Source organism: Triturus cristatus, chromosome 5_1, assembly GCF_964204655.1.
Source record: "Triturus cristatus chromosome 5_1, aTriCri1.1, whole genome shotgun sequence".
NCBI lineage: Eukaryota > Metazoa > Chordata > Amphibia > Caudata > Salamandridae > Triturus > Triturus cristatus.
The window spans coordinates 396,816,689-396,836,970 of NC_140587.1; the positions used below are offsets into that span (position 1 = coordinate 396,816,689).

The 20,282-nt window shown below is 49.2% G+C and overlaps 1 protein-coding gene across 4 annotated transcripts in view; it reads right to left on the reverse strand.

Moving 5' to 3' along the window:
- Window positions 1-20,282, reverse strand: part of RIMS2 (regulating synaptic membrane exocytosis 2) — a 1,922,267-nt gene that overhangs the window by 45,498 nt on the left and 1,856,487 nt on the right. The window contains exon 1 of one of the 4 annotated variants that reach the window (XM_085605118.1): window positions 9,412-10,437. The exons of the other annotated variants lie outside the window; for them this stretch is intronic. Coding sequence (XP_085461244.1) covers window positions 9,412-9,568 — 157 coding nt within the window. The 5' untranslated portion in view covers window positions 9,569-10,437. Of the gene's footprint in view, window positions 1-9,411; window positions 10,438-20,282 lie in introns of those variants that run through there. 4 annotated transcript variants of the gene reach the window in all.

Here is a 20,282-nt window from a genome sequence, read left to right on the forward strand (position 1 = left end):
ATGAAAGAGCTACTTTAAAAAATATTTTTAGGTAATATTGACTAGTGAAATTACAATACAAAATAGTCACAGAAAAGAGGCTCACACTGAAGTGGACCAAGTAGATGCACAAATGAGAATAAAGAAAATAAAGGTACGTAGGAGATGAAAGATGAAACACCAAAAGAAAGTGAGCCTGATATTTGGGTGTGCAGTTTTAAACAGTCGTTTTGACTTGGCAAAATAAACCTTTGTCAGGCCTAAACCTTCCTTTTTAATACTTATCCATCACCCTTACGGCAGGCCTTAAACTCCCACAGGGAAGAGTGCATGGATTTAAAAAAGTAGGACATGTATAATTAAAGTTTTACATGTCCTGGCAGTGAAAACCTCCAAAACCTTTTTCACTGTGGCAAGGCTGTGTCTACCATAGGTTAACAGTGGTTTACACTACCACCTATATAATAGGATCTAAATTCAGTTTGTGAATAACTTGAAAAATGGTTCAAGAACTCATTTTAATAGTAATTTAGAAACCAACGCAGTGGTCAAGTCAGATTTTATTATACTTTTTGGGAAATTAGACTTTTAAAAAGATGTCTTTTTCCTTCTTGAAACCAAAAGGCTTTCCTGCCAGTGTCCAGCTGTCACCTGGCCGCTGATGGCTCCCTTATGGTGAGATGTGTATTGCTCCAAGACAGTGGAAGAAATTGTTCTGGGTATGGGGAAGGGGACTCCTGCCTTGTCAGCCCAGCCCCTTCCTGAGCTTGAAAGGATGCCTACCTTGTCAGTGGCAGATGAATCTCACACCAGGGTCTGCATTCCTTTTGTCTCTCAAGTCAGGTTGACATAAAACTCGGTGGGAGGTGATACGGAAGGGAGGAAGTGATCAGAACTGGTGTAGGGTTGGACAAATGCTTGCTCTCTGTCCACAGGCTGACACTGCCCATAAAAGTGGGACCAACAGCACTCTCCTCAGAACACTCCTGAACTTGTGAAGATTCAGAAGGACTGCCCTGCTAACTCAAGAACTTGAACGAAGACTTGACCTGCCTGCGTTCAACCCAGGACCCCAGAAGTGACTCCAAGCGTGAGCTACAGGAACACAAGCTTCTAGAGATGGATCTCCCTGCAACTGCCCAGCTCCAACTGGATCTGCCCAGGACCCTGCTGCTGGCCTCTGCTGGATAATTCCAAACCTCCAAGTGCCCCCCCACCCCCACCAGGTCCTGAACCCTTGGCTGTGGTAGAGTGTAGTCCTCCTGTCCCCTAAACTGCAAGAAGTGGAACTTACACGTTTTGCCAACTTTCTGCCTGGAGAACTGACAGACTTGGGGACACTATCGAAGTAAAAGACTTTGAATCGCTGGTTGGACTCAATTTGCTGGTTTGTCCAGTTGAAGGAGATCCGACTTCCAGAAACGTTTGTAAGTCCAAATGTAGAGGGCTTCACTGGGAATTAGGTTGAGCAGCATCCAATCAATACTGAGGCCTTCCTAAGCACGGGCTTTGCCCGCCCCGAGCTTTACTGCCTTCATTGACGACCACATCTGGAGCCTGCACATTGGCAACCCACTGTTGTTGAGCCCAGGTTCTGATTCAGCTGCCCTGCCGATGAGTCTTGTCCAGCTTGACTCACGGGGAGGGGGCGGGGAGGGGGTTGGTGAGGTTTAATTTAAAATTTAAAAAAATATATGACTTACCTTAGTTGGCCCAATCCAGTCCAGCCTCTTCTCTGCTTCTCTGCTCCTCGCAGGAAGCTGACAGCCTCCCTCCCCCCTAAGCCAATCACAACACTGCATTGGCAGTGCTGTAATTGGTGCTGACGGGACCCAGCCTGGTGCCTATGGGGAGGCCATTTTCTCCATGCTTCCTGCATATAGCCTACATGGAGAAAATGGCAGAGTGCGCATGACTGAGGGCCGATCAGTCAGGGACCGCAACATTGGGATAGCCACTCCTCCCCTTCCCTGTTGCAGGACCGCCCACCCGCCCTCACCCAACCAAACCCTTCTGCTTTTTCGCAGTGTGAGAAGCAGTAACATAAAATGGTATTAATACCATTTTATGTTACTGCTTCTCGCACTGCGAGAAAGCAGTGGGGCGACGTTCCTCTGCCCACAAAGAGGAGCCGCCCCTGCTGCCGACAACCACCTTTTCTCCATAGAAGTTTTTAAGTCAGAAGATAAACTTTACACTGGGACAAAGCACATCCCCATAACTGGAAGCGCTCCATTGTGGTCAGTCTTAACTTCTGACTTTGACCCACTATAGCGTGACCAGATACCCACGGTTGGTGCTGTGTGTTTTTTGGAGCTAATTTTAATTTAAATTTTAAACATTTATTTCTCTGGTTCTGCCAAGTGGATTTTTGTTAGTTTGGTGTAATTTCCACGCTTCCTTGGCCCATCCTGTGTCACTCCATTTTTTGGAACTGGGGAACCACGTTGTGACCTTATGTAATGAAACTGGTGCTCATGTAAAATGCTCCAACGTCCTTGGGCCTGTGTGCGCTATATAAAAACTGTCAAAATAAAATAAAAAACAAAAGGGTACCTGGGTGTGGTGAGTTCACCAACAGGTATAGCTCCAGCTTGACCAACAGCCAGTGGTGGCCAGTGGCTGTGAGCAGCTGAGCACTGAGAACCACTGGGCCACAGCACCAAACTAGCACGGATTTGCAGTCAGAACCCGACGGCATAACTCATCAAAGAAGGCGTGGACTCGCTGCTGCTTGTCCTCCCTGAAGGATCACTGACTGCAAGGTTGTTTTTTGTTCTTCAACTGGCTTTTCTATGCTTATGCAACTCAGAGATTTAATAGCAAATTGATCATGGATTCGGTAAAGCTAGATTGTTACTTGCCCATTTACATACATTTTTAATTTGACTAAGAATAATTGTAGCCGAAAAGGTGCAAAAAAGTGAGGAACCATCTGGCAGTGCACTTTTGAAAAATGCTGCACTGTGCCCGCTCTTCTGCTGTGAATAGTACAGTTCTTCTTTCTGTTACAACGCCAGCCCTAGCCCAGAACTCGCGCCACTGTACGGTTGAGGGGGTACTCCAGCGCATTTCCAAACAGCACATATCCACTGTCCCAGTCTGTGCCACTGCCCCAATTACTCTCTGAGAGAAAAGGGGAGTTCAAGGCCTCTATGGGGGTTTAGTGGCTATTTGCATACATGTGCAGGGCACATTAGAGGACAGGTTCAAGTCCAGTCCAGTCCTATGTACTTGCGGCGTGCTTCTCTCTGAACCATCCAGCAATGTCGAACTGATCTTGGCCTGACATTTAGGTGGTCAGATAGAGATTTTGAAAACGAGCTAAAAAAGTAAACAAAAGCCCTTATGATGATAGATACATGGCAGGCAAGTGATCTATGTCAAGTGTTTTCACATAATTGTGGTACCTGAAATTGTTTTTTCGTTATAAATGACAGACTACACATAACTGAATACAAAGGGAAACAAGCATTTGCAATGCAATAGGTCTCGCATTTGCAAGAGTTTAAGCTATTGGCATTATAAATGACAATGCCTTTTATTTGGGTTTTCAAAAGCAACACATTTATAAAAGGCATTGTCATTTACAATGCCAATAGCTCAAACTCGTGTAAATGCGAGACCTATTGCATTGCAAATGCTTGTTTTGGTATGTTCCTGGAAGCAGTTAGGCTGTAACGCAAATTGTGTTTTCTAGCCTTTGTATATAGTATACACCCACTATTCAAACTAAAAGGTGCACGTGATGTCTCTAAAATAGTGCATCTTTAACTGTGCTTGTTTCTAAATCTTTTTTATATAGCTTGTTCCAGTGTAAAAATATACTTCTCATTTTTACCATGTAAACATATTTTGTTTAATTGTACAAAATTTTTTAAAAGTGTCCAAAAAATGTTTGCATTTTAGAAACTGCTGGCCGAGCCTGGCAGAAAGTAAATTTTCTCTTTTTGATTATAATATTTACGTGTTATTATAGTTACAACTTCCGTATTTCGAAGACAGTTCGTATGGGTCGAACCTGATGATAAAACAATATTTTCTCGTCTTGTGAGAAATAAACCCACTAAACTAGAACCTGTGTGAAAGAAACTGTACTTTTTTGTTTTCGTCCCTTTGTCATTCCTACACAGATCTGGTGAATCGACCCCCACTTGAACCTGTAAAATAACAATTATGGGTGTAGTTAGTCCTTTGTACATGCAATCCCGTGTATGCACACAAACATTATTTCGCCATCTTTAATATGCCTCTTGACTAAAGATATTTAAGATCCAACCAGAAATTATGCTATGGTATACAAACAGACCACGGATTGCATTCAAACTTGAGAATGAATATTCTTTTAAGATAGGTATGTAAACTATAACTAGACAGGCTATGCGTTGTCTCTCCCTGGTGCCGGAACTTAGCAATGTTTTGTGAAATAGAGTTTGTTAAGAGTTTTTTTTCTGCTAAATTAGGCAAATGCACTGAATTCACTAAAAAAAAAAAAAAGAAAAAAACATTTTGGAGACGTAGCTAAACCAACTGTAAATCACGCCAATTATATGTGAAAAACTACGTGTGAGATTCCAGATCTAGGTGCGCGCAGGGAAATATGCCAACTGAATTATGGTGACAAAATAAGTCATAAAATCATGTTTGAAAAATAACAGATTAAAATTACAAACGCAGGAAAATTAGTCAATGTATTCCAAAAGGTGCGAAAGGTGTGTGTCTTTATGCATCGGAAAAAAAAGAATCTCGTGCAATGAAAAGTGTAACTCAGTAAAGCATGAGTGTCATTTCAGGGGTAACTGAAGGGACAGGTAGACAGGTAAGAGGGGTCTTGTGAATCGGGGAGTGCCGATGCAGCGGCTCTGTGAGAGTGGGGGAATAGAAAGGGGGGGCCGTGAAAACACAGGGACAATGAGACTCTGAGAAAGTAAGACTGGCTCAGTTTAATGTCCAGCGCTATGACTGTACGACGAAGAATTAGTGAACAATATATTTAAGGTGAGAAAGGACAGGGCAATTACAGGTGTACAGGACAAGCAATCGAAACATTAAAGAGTGGGTGAGTACTACACTGTACAACAAGCATTGGTCGTGGGGAATGCAAAGATGGGGGCTGCAGCGGGAGAGGGAGGCGCGCGTGCGCGCGCCGGCAGAAACGCAAGTGGTGCGCGCGCAGCAGTGCCCAAAGTGAAAGTAATTGCACGTTCACGCGAGCGTGAGCGCCAGCATTAGGCCAGCAAATGCCAGTGGGAAGCACTTTTAAATCCCACTTACAAAAGTCGAGCAACAGCGCATGCGCTGCTGTAGGCTCGACCTAAACAGCACTGGTTTAGCTACTGACATAACACAGGGAACAACTCAAAATCTACCGGATTTTACATATTTGTTTTAAAATCAAACATCTCGTCATTATTGCTAGCCGATGATAGTTGATAAGAATTTTAACTGTAATACTGAACGTATGCTTTTAGAGTTACTTTACCAAATGTATAGTAATAGACTGTGTTTCGTACATATTGTTATGGTTTTAATTAACTAAAGGAATAAACTTGACTTGAGTACCGGATTTTACATAAATAAGGAATCGGGCTCATTAGAAACCAATAGCAATGTATTGATGTTTGTATTGTTAGGAGTCAATGGATCGCTTATACGCAGCTACATGTCTACCACAACTACCAATATCAGAGACGGGGTCAGAACAGTAGGTAGCATCAGCAGCGGCAGGCTGTTATCGGAAAATGTTTGTGCACCAGTTTTTATTTTTACAAACTAAGCAATGAGTGTTTGTCTCATGAGTTTCATTGTGGAAAAACAGTGTGTGGTACAGTTAGATACGGACTGTGCGCCATAGCAAAAAAGAGTCTTAAACAGGGCCACTGGAATTATCTGGCATGGTAAAACCAAATTATGCAGTAGGACTGGCTAAATTATGCAGCCAGAAAAGTCCAATTATGCAGCATATGGCACATTCTGTGATGGTATGAGTTCATTATTTTGTCATTTTTAACCATGTTGATACTGTCCGGGCAAAGGTGTCATCTCATTAGCACAAATTTGACTCCCACATACAGAAAAAATCAACTGAATGGTGACCAATCCACCTTTCTGAAGGGCCTTCCACAGAACTGCAACAAATGTTGCTGAATTTTTTTGTAACTTTTGATCCGTTTGAGCTACAAACAATTTTGTTTCCAGTAGCCTGGTCTTAAAGTAGCATATATATCAGTTACTCCCATCTGAAGGAAAATACTGGCTTTGACACAGACACACAAGAACCATGAAACTGGTTGAAATAAGGGAGGAACCAATGATAATAACTATGTGGGTCCACTGTATGCCCCCGATACCAAATGAGGGGGACAGGCCCATGATGACTTCAAAGCCTTGCGCCATGTGCCTACTGTCCAGCTCAGAATGTGCCACTGTGCTTTCTATACCTTCAACTACTTTTTTGTCTTTATAGCCCTGCTGGCAGCTTTGGATCTGCCCAACTGTACATTTCTTATCTTCCTAAAATCTGAAAACTCAGGATGGTGGCAGTTCCTCCTTTTTACTGGACATCAAGCACTGGCACCAACTACATGTAGCCCTTCTCGCTTTTCCAATTATTTACTCATCTCTAAAGCCCTTGAGACCCGGCTGATCTTTCTTCCCATTTGAGCAAACAACTTGATATCAGATGATCCTAGTGGAAGAACCCTCTTGGGGTAACCCTGTGCTCTGCAAATAAATATCTTCATGAATGCACACTGAGGTTGGCTGGCTCATGGCGTGCGCCAAGGCTGAGCATACACCGCTATGTACTAGTGCGTGTCCTTTCCCAGAAATAAATTAGCAGCGACAAAACTCCCCCACTTCAACAGGTCTCCAAAGGATAACAATGATGAACAACTTTTACGATTGTACAACGGTGATCACCTTTCAACCCCCAAGACATGCTTCTGGGATCAACTCAAGCAACCTTAACAAGGGTGAAAACTTGCGTCTCAATACAAAGTAAAAGAAGAGACTGATTCGGATTATTAAAATAGAGAAGTATCGCAATGTTTTTTTCTTTTTCTACAGCAACAATACCGGGCTAGAGAAAGCATGTAAAACCATGCAATGTCCAAACAAATCAATCTAAGATTGCGGGATTACTACATGCTGTGGTGGTAGGATGCGACAGTCACATTGTGTCAGCACTAACTTAAAATGAAAAGGAAGTTAAGTGCACGAAATGAATGAAATGAAATGAAATGAAATGAAAGAGACATTTATAAAGCGCATGGCTACCCATAGGCCTCCCAGCGCTAAGAACCAAATCAAAAGAAGAGAACACTGATTAATCAGTTGGGAATAGATAGGTCTTCAAGAGTCTCCGAAAGGAAAGATGGTCCTCCTCCAAGCGGATGGCTTCTGGGAGGGCATTCCAAGCTCTGGAGGCTACATAGGAGAAACAACGGCCTCCGCTTTTGGACCTGAAAATTCTCGGGACCGTGGCCAGGCGTTTATTGCCGGAGCGAAGAGCTCTTCTGGGACAGTATGGAGAAACAATCCTCTGAAGAATTGGAGGACCCTTGACGAAGAAATCTGAATATTGAAAGTACCCCGGATGACAGTGTACATTAGCACACCAGCTATCTGGCAGCAGGTAAGAAGGCACCTGCCAACATAATGATGTCATTTTGCAGTAAAGTGATTTTGCCTTTTCAAATTTCAGGCCATAAAATCATTGATATAGCTAGGAGCACACATACAGAAATTCTTAAAAAAGAACAGCGACCTCTTGTACCAGATAACACAAAGTAGCTATTCATGTTTAAGGCCAAATAAAGATGTGGTAATTAGATGGCTTTAGAAAGTACACATAAAAGACTTATCTCTGATTCAGTTGAGTCGTATGCTCCATCTCAGAAACTTAGCAGCAAAAGGTACTATGCAGCCTATTAGGTACCACTTGCTGTGACTTGGCCTCTCTTGTCATCCAGTGGCATAAAGCAACATTCTGCACCCCCACACACACTCTGATGAGGGACCCATAAAATGTAACTCATGCTGGTCCCTCTACAGATATATAAAGGCCTGAGACCAAATGTGGTCACCCTGTGTGCAAGAGCAGCAAGGGGCTACATTACAGCCCTATTTCCCTGGGGAACCACCAAGAGGAACGTAAGGAAGGCTAGCTGTCCTTCACTGCTACCCAGCCAGCATTGTATCACATCAATGGGAAAGCACTATTGCACTTCCCAGGTGTTTCTGTAGTCTGCACCATAACACGAGTGGTAAAAAGCGGTGCCAGAACATTTACCACACAAAAAGAGCTCTAGGAGAATACTAAGGCAGCGTGGTGACTATGTAAAGGTTTTCATTGAGACTCCGTGAAACGATGAATAAGCTTCATAAAGGCTGAAAGCTCAGTGAGGCCTGGACTGGCCTAAAGGGCAATCAGGCAGTGTCCGACGGGCGGTCTGACAGCTTTTGTGGGTGCTAGTAGGCCTGTTTTATGGTCTGATGGTATGGTTTTTAATGGTGATTTCCCGGATATTAAAACAAACATCGCCTTGCAGCAAGCTAAAATTCATGCATTCTTTCTCATACCTTGCAAAACATCTATACAGCGTGTCTTCAGAAGTTCAAAAGTGTCCCAATTTGCAAACGTGGGCCACTTTTTTAGGCATTCAATTAACTAATGGCGCGCTCTTTTATTTTGGTATCCGGACCTATTTCCTCTTCCAGTTCAACCCTGCGCTCGGCTGCCGACCCTTAAGCTTCTCAATAAATACTGGACGTGACAAACGGGATCTCACACTATACAACTGACGTGCAAAGGATCCCAGTGCATACTAAGAAAAAACGTTTAAATATTTACATTTCTAAAACAAAAAACACAAGCTACGGAGGCAAGCTAATATGTTGATAGCTCTGGCGCACTTCTTTTTTTTGATAAGCAAATTTTTATTTTTTTGCAAAAGAACACACATAAATGTACATACAACCGTCCTCTGGCGCACTTCTTACCTATTATATGCGAAACTAAACAATTAAGGTGCGGACATATACAGAACAGTATTTACTCATTTGAAATCTGGATATTCGTGCACACATGTGTGTATCTATTCATCCATTCATATCTGTACATTAGTTAATCTGTTAATTCGCCAAAGCATTTTTCATCCATTCATGTCTCCACCGAATAAGTGCTTCTTCCACTAATCTGGCCATTCCATCATTTGACCATCCACTCATGGGTCCATACATTCATTAATGCGTGCCTTCCTCCTCCTATGCAAGTTTTAATTCATTCACCTGTGCCCTTCTTCTCAGCGCCATTTCATCCATATATGTATTCACACGTGCACCGCAACATCCATTAAGCATTGATTCGTGCATTCATTATTCTATCCATGTATCCGTCCTTCCAATGCTTTGCGCTCATCCCCTGCTCACCTTCGTCCTCGTCCAAAGAGTTCATGCACGGGAAATAGCCGGCCAGCGCCTCGAAGGAGGCGGAGAGGCTGCCGCGGCTGTGGGAGCGGTGCATGCGGCCGCCGCTGCCGGTGCTGCCGCCGCTGCCCGCGCTCTCCTGGCTCTGCTGCCGGCCCATCTTGCACGAGGCTCCGCCGCCCTGCGCGCGGTACAGGATGCGAGGCGTCGTGGTGGCGGCTGTGGCAGGTGCCGGCCGCTGCCCTCCGGTACGGGAGCTCGGAGGTGCTCAGGTCCGAAGCGCTCGTCTGTGCCGAAGGCAGCTTGACCCGGAGCCGCGAACTCAGGAGGAGCTCTCCGAGGGTTGATTCACGCTTCGTCCAAGTACCCGCCCGAGGCTGATGCAGTATTCCTGGCTCGGAGCAGGGCCCCTGGGTGACAACAGTCGCTGTAGTACCCTGCGCACGATGTGGCCAGTCCCAACGCAGATCTGCGAAATGTACTCGATGCCAAACTACCTCGGAAAGCCAGTGTGTCTCAAGACTCAGTTCTCCATTGTCCAAAAAATGTCAGAATTCTAGGTGCTTGCTAGTCACAAACCTACACAATTACTCTAGTCCAAAGACAGATCCTCCCAGTATCGCTGAATCTCGAACCTCTGATTTTCAAATATACACTGATTTCATAGTACCAATGACCGGATACAGTCATACGATTAAGCCAATATCCACGTATCTGATACCGAATCACTAATATCTAAATTGTATGGCAGGTCTGACTGCACAAGTCTCAAGTGTCTGCAAACCCGAATGAGGTTTGCAGCCTCCCTGGTCCCAGCACTCTGTGCATACAGCCTTACGTCCCAGCGCCCCAGGCACGCATAAAAGATGCTGTTGCTCTTTTCAGCACGCAGTCTTCACTTCGGCACCAGGCACGCACAGACGACGCTGTTGCTATCCTCTGCACTTTCTCTCCAGTCAGCACCAAGAGTACTGCATGCACATACGACGCTGCCACTGCTCACTAACTGACACCTAGCACTGGAAGAGCAATCTCAGCTGCGCCCTGCTCGCGATCCACCCCTCCCCGCCGCGCGCCGGTAATCAGATCCAGGACATCTCGCAACAGCCTATCAGGGACATGTCTGCTGGGTTGCCAGGACAGCCACTGCCAGGGAAACCAGCCGCGCCGCCGGTGCATGTGCCAGCCACGCGCACTCAGGACGCGCTGCGCACCTCGGCGCACGCGCCACCAGCAAATATTGACTTGTTTTTACGTCAAACTCCCAGCCGGCTGTATATCTCTGCTAACTAAAGCCACTGCTGGAGGAAAACAGGATTCAATAAACAGTCCTAGGAGACAATTGCATATTAAGCAAAAGACAAAAGCAATAGCCACGAGAAATAAACAGCTGCCCGGTAAATGAGGATATTCTGAGAAAACAGCCAATAGTCGCAAAAACACAGGCCTAGCGTGTACAGCCAGCAAACTGTTGCTAGTGTGTGGTATCTGCTACCAGCTTGCTGCTCATTCGTTCATTTGTACCTTACTTCATTTATTTGTTACTTAATAAACTTCTTGAAGATACGACCTGGACCGGACACTCTTCCGTTACAACTTAGTTAGTGTCATACTTTCATGCGCTCCGATTACCGCGACTTTACAGAATGATTTCACATCAGAAGGCACAAGTCCTAAATAAAGAAGTGGGGGACCAAGATAGTATGCAAGAGACTTCACTGCGCATGCCATTGGATGTGGCATCTGCACAAGAATTACATAAAAAATTAGTATTTAAATGGCTATTCATGTAAATAGTCACACAGTCCGATACATTTGACATTCTTACAATGCATGCTATTTTGCATAGGGATTGAACAAAGTCAAAAGCTTGCTTCCAAATCTTAGTTTCCCTTGTGAAGTGATAACAAGCTGGTGCTTTTATTTCCCTCTTCTCCACTGCTCTGGCACCTAGGTGTGAGGCTGCAGATAGCTCCATGTCTTGCACAAAAGGCGAGCTGATGACCTTTAAATCAACCCTTGTCTTGAGCCAAGCTGGAGGGGAAAATAATCAAGCATTTCAAATGCAATCGGTCTCTCATTTGCTCGAGTTAGAGTAATTGGCATTGTAAATGACAATGTTTTTTACCCATGTGTACTGGAATGTTATGTATGTGGCGTGTAGTGGAATTATGTGGGTTGGATTGGGTGGAGGTAAATATATCATGTATTTATTTGTGCCTCTTAAGGATGTGCTGAGGGCCGCCAGGGTCCTCCCACACCTATATGCACAGCACAGCAGCGATAGTGCTCTGCACGGGGGTCCGATGTGCTGCCCGCAAAACAAAGCTACGGTGAGCAATGAGCAGTCATTGTGCACATCCTGCTGTGGCACCACACAGTTGTTTTGAGGTAATTTAGTTTTGTGGTAGGAGCAGTGACAGCCCCTGCATGCCAATCATTGCCTGTAAATTATTGAAGAAGGATTTTTATCCTGATGATGAAAGGCTGAGCGAGTAGCAATGATAATATGTTTTCTGCACACTATTATGTGCAAACTGATGACAAGTTTTAGTTAGAAATCTCAGGATTTTGTGACGGTTGTTGCAGAGAATCTTATGTGCTTTGCACTTTATATCTTGGATTTACGGAACATATTCATTGGCTTATGTGCGTGGTATGAACATCTTCATGTGGCCTATTGGACAGATCCAGGCTTGCACAGTTAGGACCGTTCTAACATAAATACTATTGAACTGGTTTTAAGTGTCAAAAACGTTCCTATTGTGTGTTATGTTAAGGACTGTATTAAAGTAAGAAAAGACGAATGTTATATATAGTGCTTTCTGGTAGCTTTCACAGGCATGGGAGAAGCAAGATTGGAGATAGTATACAGGGTAAAATGGGAAAAGTTATGATTTCTTTAAAAAAGATGCATGAAAAAGTTAGGGGAGGCCAGATAAAAGGGAAATGTTAAAGGAAGGTATAAGGTAGAATTATAAGGATGAGCAAAGAAAGAGAAGCAAGAGACGATATAATTAGCACTAGATAGAACAGAAACCATGATTTTGAGATACAAGAAAAATTAGTATATAGTCAGAGGCGGAGCAGGTAACAAGGACGAAAGGGAAGAGCTAGAAGGAATAAAAATAAAATGTGTCATAAACGGAACAAAATAAGCAGTAACGTTAATGGAGAGGGAATGACAGAATGTGGTGAGAGGTTTATAATTAATCTTGCAGTGCGCATGTAGCCATTCCTTCTGCTCCTCCCATCCTTGATTCAACGCTAGCCCCCTGCCCGTTGACTGGGCAGGGGGAATTATCATCTTCTGCACGCAGACGTTTCTTCTTGCTGTCAGGATAAGGCAGCTATGACCCAATGGGAAGCTCTTTTTGCTCAGTAAAGTCACCTGATGGTGCAATCTTTGTAGACCACCGACATCCTAAAAAGGGGTATAACTACAAGTTGAGGGCTGTCCCGGCAGAGGTGAGCACTGTGCTTTTGAGTTAACAGCGCTTCCTTCTTGGAGAATGCCTCTTGTCTTTTGGGCAAATCGGGATAGCAGGGTGCACTGCAAAGATGTTCTGCCGCTCTGAAATTACAACCTACTTGGGACATGTTAGTTAATAATTCCCAAGTGCTGATGCCTGGGAAAGGTAAGTTTCATTCCATAAGCCCTAGGACACCACAGTCACTGCACAGGGTACTCACAACAGAGAAGCATGACTAGCACCAACTGCACACTACCAACTGCTCAAGCAACATGGATCAGCACTAGAGTAGACAGCAGATCAGCTACCAAGGCGTGCACCCACGGCAAAGCAAAGCTACCAAACAAACACAAAGCTGCAGATTCAAGTGAAAGAGTAACAATACAAAAGACGGCCTGCATGAATGGCTCTTCAGCAACTGTGTGAAATCGTGGCAGCCATCATGAACTATGATTAAGGCTTCATTGAAAGACCATAATTAAAATGCTCTGTATGAGGGGACCATAACAACAAATATTAGCATGTAAGAAAACATAATGATTGCATGCCCAAAATGTAAGCCAGAAAGTTGGCAACTGAAACAATAGGTGCCGACCATGAGTGTTGAGAAAGCGACGCATTGTCTGACTCTAACAAGTTCACCGTTGTGCTACCGACCTATGTCATACAAGGTTGGGGATCAAAGCATAAATGCCTGCACCAGTCTACACGTCCCTACTTATATAAACAGAAAAAGGTGCAAGAGGGCTTGAGACACAATCCCCTAGGTCCCAATGTGAAGAGACAAAAGAATACCCACTTGGTCTCCCCAATACCATACAAAAAACAAACAGCCCTGCACACTTAAAGAAGTCAAGCATGTAAAGTACACAGAAAGTGATTTTTAACACAACTGTTTTCCCAAAGAAAAGTCGACTGTCTGTGCATTGTTGCTTGGCGGAGAGCAGTGAGCAGTGTAGGCACTGCTAAATGTGTCCCAGTGTTGGAAATTTCACCGGGACAAGTACTGCTTACTTTACTAGGGCCCAACTTGTTAGCAGGGTGGACAGCGTCCACCCTCTGAAAATTAAGGGTAGACGCACTCGACCTGCACGTACCCCCACTTCTGCCATGCTTCAGCATACAGATTATGAAATAAAATGGCACATTTCCAAGTGTCCAGATTAATGCAACCCTGCCATACTGCAAAAAGACAAACCCAACAATGAAGCACAAACTTGGAGAGGTAGGTTTAATCTGTTAGCATACACTGCACAATCTATATAATTTTCTGTCATTTACATATCTGTTTCTGTCATCACTAGTCTCTGAAATATAGAGTCTATATATTTGCTTAGTGGTAAAACAAAAATGTGCACTTTGGGCCAGATGTACGAAGGCTCCTGTTGGACAGGCCACACAGAGGGCTTGCTCCCTCCCCGCACGACAGGGCCCGAGCTACGGCCCACCAGGCATACCCCCGTGACAAGCCCATGTACTCCGTCTCCCGACGGACCCTCTGCCCTCGGACCCCTACTCATCACGGGGTCCAGCCCCACCGGCTTCCCCGGCCGGGTCAAGCCGCCATCTTGGGCCCTGCACCACGCGGCCGCGTGGCCTCACCTCGACCCTAACCCCGGGCCTGGCCGGCCCCGACATCCCGGCACCACCATCCACCCAGGAGGTGAGCGGACCACTTGGCAGGTCAATGGGAGAACGAAGTGTCAAGAGCTCTTCCCCCGCCAGGTACCGATCGCCTCCAGCTCCCCCAGGCGCTGGCTCCCCCCCCCTGCTGGGTGTCTGGACACCTTCATCCCGGACCCCCCGACCTCCAAGTGCGAGGGTCCGGACATCAAAGGGCACCAGCCCTATAACTGAGGCAGCTCCGGAGCAGGAAGGCAGTTGTATCCTGGAGTCGAGAGACACCGAGTGAACTCAACCCTGACGGTCTACTGGCGCTGCCGTAGCCGCTCTTGTGAACCATCGTCCTGCCTGCTGGCGCTGCCGCGGCCTTCTGCAACCTTCATCTTCCTGGGACCTGCTGGCGCCGCCGCGGCCCGTTGTAACGACCATCCTCACCGGGACCTGCTGGCGCTGCCGCGGCCCGTTGTAACGACCAACCTCACCGGGACCTGCTGGCGCTGCCGCGGACCGTCATCTTCCTGGGACCTGCTGGCGCTGCCGCGGCCCGTTGTAACGACCATCCTCACCGGGACCTGCTGGCGCTGCCGCGGACCGTACATCTTCCGGGGACCTGCTGGCGCTGCCGCGGCCCGTTGTATCAACCATCCTTACCGGGACCTGCTGGCGCTGCCGCGGACCGTACCACCTACACACCAAGCTCGAGGATTGTGAGCTCAGCATCATCTCATCCGAGCTACCTGATTGGTAAATAGACTGTCCCGCTACCCCCTTCCCTACCTTGCGAGACTCTAATCGAGGGGACCCCTGCGTCCAGACCTCCTTGTACCATTCTACCGTATCATAACTAAGTACCTATAAAGAACACTGAACCTTCTCCGTGTGTGATATCTGTCTGTGGGGGGGAAGTTACTTGTCTGTACGATCGCTGGAGACGGCTCTCCCCGGAGACCTCTCCCCCTGACCCCGGCCGACCCTCCCGGTCCGTCTACCTTTTCTAACATTGGTGGCCAGCGGCGGGATCCGAATCAACGCGTAATCGTACAGAGAGGAGCTCACCCCACGACAAAAACACGATGTCGACCAAAGATAGCAGCTCCACCGAGAAATTCCAAATGGAGAAATTAGAAGAATACAACCACCGCGAACTGAGACAATTTTGCATAGAACTTGGCATTGCTACCACCGGCCTGAGTACCAAGGATGATCTAAAGCGCGCTCTGGAGTCATGGACAGAAACGGGGGTCACAGGACCCTCCGACCAAAGCAGCGTCACACCAGACCAAACCAGCATCACACCAGAGGGGAACGCCACGGCTCCCGAGGAGCGGGGAACGGGCCTCCCGCAAGAGGAGATCCGAGAAAGAGACAGAGTCAGATTACACGAGTTGGAGATGGCACGACTCAAGATGGATGGGGAACTCAAGTTAGCTGAACAGAAACTCAACCTCGAGCATATGCGGCTTCGAGAGGAACGAGAAGAAAAGCAGAGACAGAGAGAGCTGGAAGAGAAAAAAATAACGCTCGAGCACGAGCGCCGACTAGCGGAAATAGAACTGCGCAAACAGAATAAGGAACTGGGGGTGCCTGAGCGACCACACACCCCGGGGCCAAGTGAGAAAAAAGTTCACATCCCCAAGGATGTTGTCCGCGAATATGTCCGAGAAGACGACATACAACAATGGTTTAAAGCCTATGAGATCGCAATGACCTCCCACCGAATCGACCGGAGTGATTGGGGAGCCGGACTTTGGGGGAGATTTATCAACGAGGGTCGCGATGCCCTGCTGCAGCTCCCCGATCACCAAATGTCGTCCTACGACCACATGAAGGCTGCCCTCCTCACCCGCTACGGCCTCACGCCCGAGATGTACCGCCAGAGGTTCAGAGATTGCACCAGGATCCCAGGTACAACTTGGGTAGAATACGTGAACTATTTCAGCCGGGCATTCGAAGGTTGGATCAAGGGAAGTCAGGTCACCACTTACGAACAACTCTTCAACCTTATGGTATGGGAGCACCTGTCAAACAACTGTTTCGTCGAGCTCAGGCAGCACCTACTCGACAGTAAGCTGACCGACCCCCGGCAGCTCGCCGCCGAAGCTGACCGGTGGGAAAGCACCCGAGTGGGCCGGAGAGGGCCCCACGACCAGAACAGAGGCAACCAAGGCCAGCACCGTCCTCGGGGAGGAGGAGGGGGCCAGGGGCGAGGGAGAGACGCCTTACCAGCAACACCCGTGGCCAGCACCCCGCCTCCGGCCGGCCGGGGCAACCCCCCGTTGCGGCCTGGGTACCGAGCCAACGTCACGTGCCACCGGTGCCAGCGACTAGGCCACTACGCCAATGACCCGAACTGCCCGCTAAATCAAACACCCAAGCCCCGCCAGGTAGCGGCCGCTGCCCTAGGGGAGGAGCAATCATCGGAGGGACCCGAAGAGTACGAGCCGGCCCAGCAAGGGTGGGAACCGGCCGCCATGGTCCTGGCATGCCTAGGGGGAAGAGACATGGTTCCGCGGGCTCCCCTACCCGCCAACACCAGAAAATACGGTCAGTGGGTGACCATTAATGGACAGAGAGCCGAGGCCTTGCGTGACACCGGCGCCAGCGTGACGGCCGTCCGCTGTCATCTGGTGAAGCCCGAGCAGATCCTGCCGAACATTCTTTGCCCCGTCCGCTCGGCAGATAACTCTGAGAGTATGTGTAAGATGGCCTGCGTCCCGTTTGAATGGGGAGGGGTCTCCGGCCTACTGAAGGTGACGGTCCGGGACGATGCCCCCGTGGACTGCCTCCTGGGGAATGACCTCGAGAGTTCCCCGTGGGCCACCGTCGAGAAAAGAGAGCTCCTGGGGATGCTGGGCCTCCCGGACTGGGCCTGCATAACCACCCGATCCATGGCCGCCCGTGCCACCCCCCGATCAGAAGAAACCGAATGGCCAGCACCTCCGCCCCCGGTTGCCCCCGTCGAGGACAACGGCGAGTCCGACCTCCCGGACCCGACTATCGAAGCAGACGCGCAACACCAGGACCTTCCGGATCTGGCTCAGTGGCGTCAAGAGGGGGGGCCCACCCAAGAACAGTTCCGCCAGGAACAAAAGACCTGTCCCTCCCTCGAGGGACTCCGCCAACAAGCCGATACCCAAAACGCAGGGGACACCACCGGAACCCACTGGGTCTACTGGGACAACGACCTGCTCTACAGCGAGCAAAGAATCGCCGAGCTGGGGGCCGGTCGAGTTCTGGTGGTACCGCTCCGCTTCCGAGACTTTCTGCTCAACCTGGCCCACGATGTCCCCCTGGCTGGACACCTGGGCCAGGACAAAACATACAGTCGCCTGGTGACCCACTTTTTCTGGCCAAAAATGAGGAATGACGTCCTGAACCACTGCCGATCTTGCCCCACGTGCCAAGCCAGCGGGAAGAGTGGTCGGAAGCTGAGGGCCCCTCTGCAACCCTTCCCTGTGGTCACCACCCCGTTCGAGAGGGTGGGGATAGACGTTGTGGGGCCTCTGGACCCCCGCACGGCACAAGGACACAGGTTCATCTTGGTACTGGTGGACCATGCCACCCGCTGCCCCGAGGCGGTGCCCCTACGGACAGTGACAGCTCCGGTGGTTGGCCGGGCCCTGATGGGGATCTTCTCCAGGGTGGGCTTCCCCCGAGAGGTCGTCGGCGACCGAGGTACGAATTTCATATCTAGATACATGAAGTCCCTCTGGCAACAATGCGGGGTCACCTACAGATTCACGACCCCCTATCACCCCCAAGGGAACGGACTAGTGGAGCGTTTTAACCGCACTCTCAAGGGGATGATTGGGGGATTGGAAGAGCCTCTCCGTCGCCAGTGGGATGTGCTGCTCCCGTGCCTCCTCTTCGCCTACCGAGAAGTCCCCCAGAAGTCCCTCGGCTTTAGCCCTTTCGAACTCTTGTACGGGCACCCTGTGCGAGGGCCCCTCAGCCTAGTCAAGGAAGGTTGGGAGATGGCCCCCTTAACGACCCCTCCCGACGTCTTCAAATACATCCTGGCCCTACGAAACCAGACCCGGCGCTTCAGGGAGATGGCCAAGGCGAACCTCGAGGCCAGTCAGGAGGACATGAAGAGGTGGTATGATCACAATGCCTCCTCCGTTGAATTCGAGCCTGGGCAGCAAGTATGGGTGATGTCCCCCACCGAGCCATGTGCCCTGCAAGACAAGTGGACGGGGCCCTTCAAAGTGGTCGAGCGTAAAAGCCCCGTCACTTACCTCATCGACATGGGGTCCACCCGGAACCCCCTGCGGGTCCTCCACACCAACCGGCTCAAACCACACTTTGTGCGCTCCGAACTAAGCCTCCTGATGGCGACAGACAGTGGTACAGAAGAAGACTCCGAGCCCCTCCCGGATCTCTTAAAGACTCAGGAGAAGGACGGCTCCGTGGATGGGGTCCGGCTTTCTGACGCCCTCACTTCGGAGCAACGCCAGGACTGCCGGGACCTCCTGCTGCAGTTCGCTGCCCTGTTCTCCCTCACCCCCGGGGTCACCCCTTGGTGTTTGCACGACGTAGACACCGGGGACAGTCCCCCTGTCCGGCACCGGGCCTACCGCGTACCAGATCGGGTACGGGCCTGCATACAGGAGGAAGTGGCCAAGATGCTCACGATCGGGGTCATCGAGCCCTCGGACAGTCCCTGGGCCAGTCCGGTTGTATTAGTTCCCAAGGCCGCTGCCCCCGGCACCGCCCCTGAACTGAGATTCTGCGTCGACTACCGGGGCTTGAACGCTGTCACCCGGACCGACGCTCATCCCATCCCCCGAGCAGACGAGCTGATCGACCGGCTGGGGGCCGCCCGCTACCTTAGTATCTTCGACCTAACGGCGGGCTACTGGCAGATCGGCCTCACACCCAGGGCTCAGGAACGGTCAGCCTTCTCCACCCCCGATGGCCACTATCAATTTAAGGTCATGCCCTTTGGCATGAAGAATGCCCCCGCCACATTCCAACGTCTTGTGAACCAGGTCTTGGCAGGGCTCGAAGAATTCAGCGCTGCCTACCTGGACGATATCGCTGTATACAGCCGCCACTGGTCCGACCACCTCCGTCACCTCCAAGAGGTCCTCCAAGCCCTCCAGCGGGCCGGCCTCACCATTAAGGCCGGCAAGTGCCAAATTGGCCAAGGGTCTGTGACCTACCTTGGGCACCAAGTGGGAAGCGGGCTGGTGGCCCCATTACAACTTAAGATTGCTGCCATCCAGTCCTGGCAGCCCCCCGTCACCCAGACCGAGGTCCGAGCCTTCTTGGGGCTCACCGGCTACTACCGGCGGTTCGTGAAGGACTACGGCAGCCTCGTGGGGCCCCTCACGGGACTCACATCCAAGAATCAACCGAAGCGGGTCCACTGGACTGCTGATTGTCAAGCGGCCTTCGAGGAGCTGAAGGCCGCCCTGTGCACCGCCCCGGTGCTCCAGGCCCCCGATTACAGTCGGGAATTTGTGGTGCAGACCGACGCCTCCGACCACGGCATCGGGGCCGTCCTCTCTCAGCTGAACCCCGAAGGTCATGACCAGCCGGTGGCCTTCATCAGTCGACGTCTCCTGGCCCGAGAACAGCGTTGGAGCACAATCGAGAGGGAGGCATTTGCAGTAGTGTGGGCCCTCAAAAAGCTCCGACCCTATCTCTTCGGTACCCACTTCCGGGTACAAACCGACCATCGACCCCTGCAATGGCTGATGCAGATGCGGGGGGAGAACCCAAAACTCTTGCGCTGGTCCATTTCCCTGCAGGGGATGGACTTCACTGTGGAGC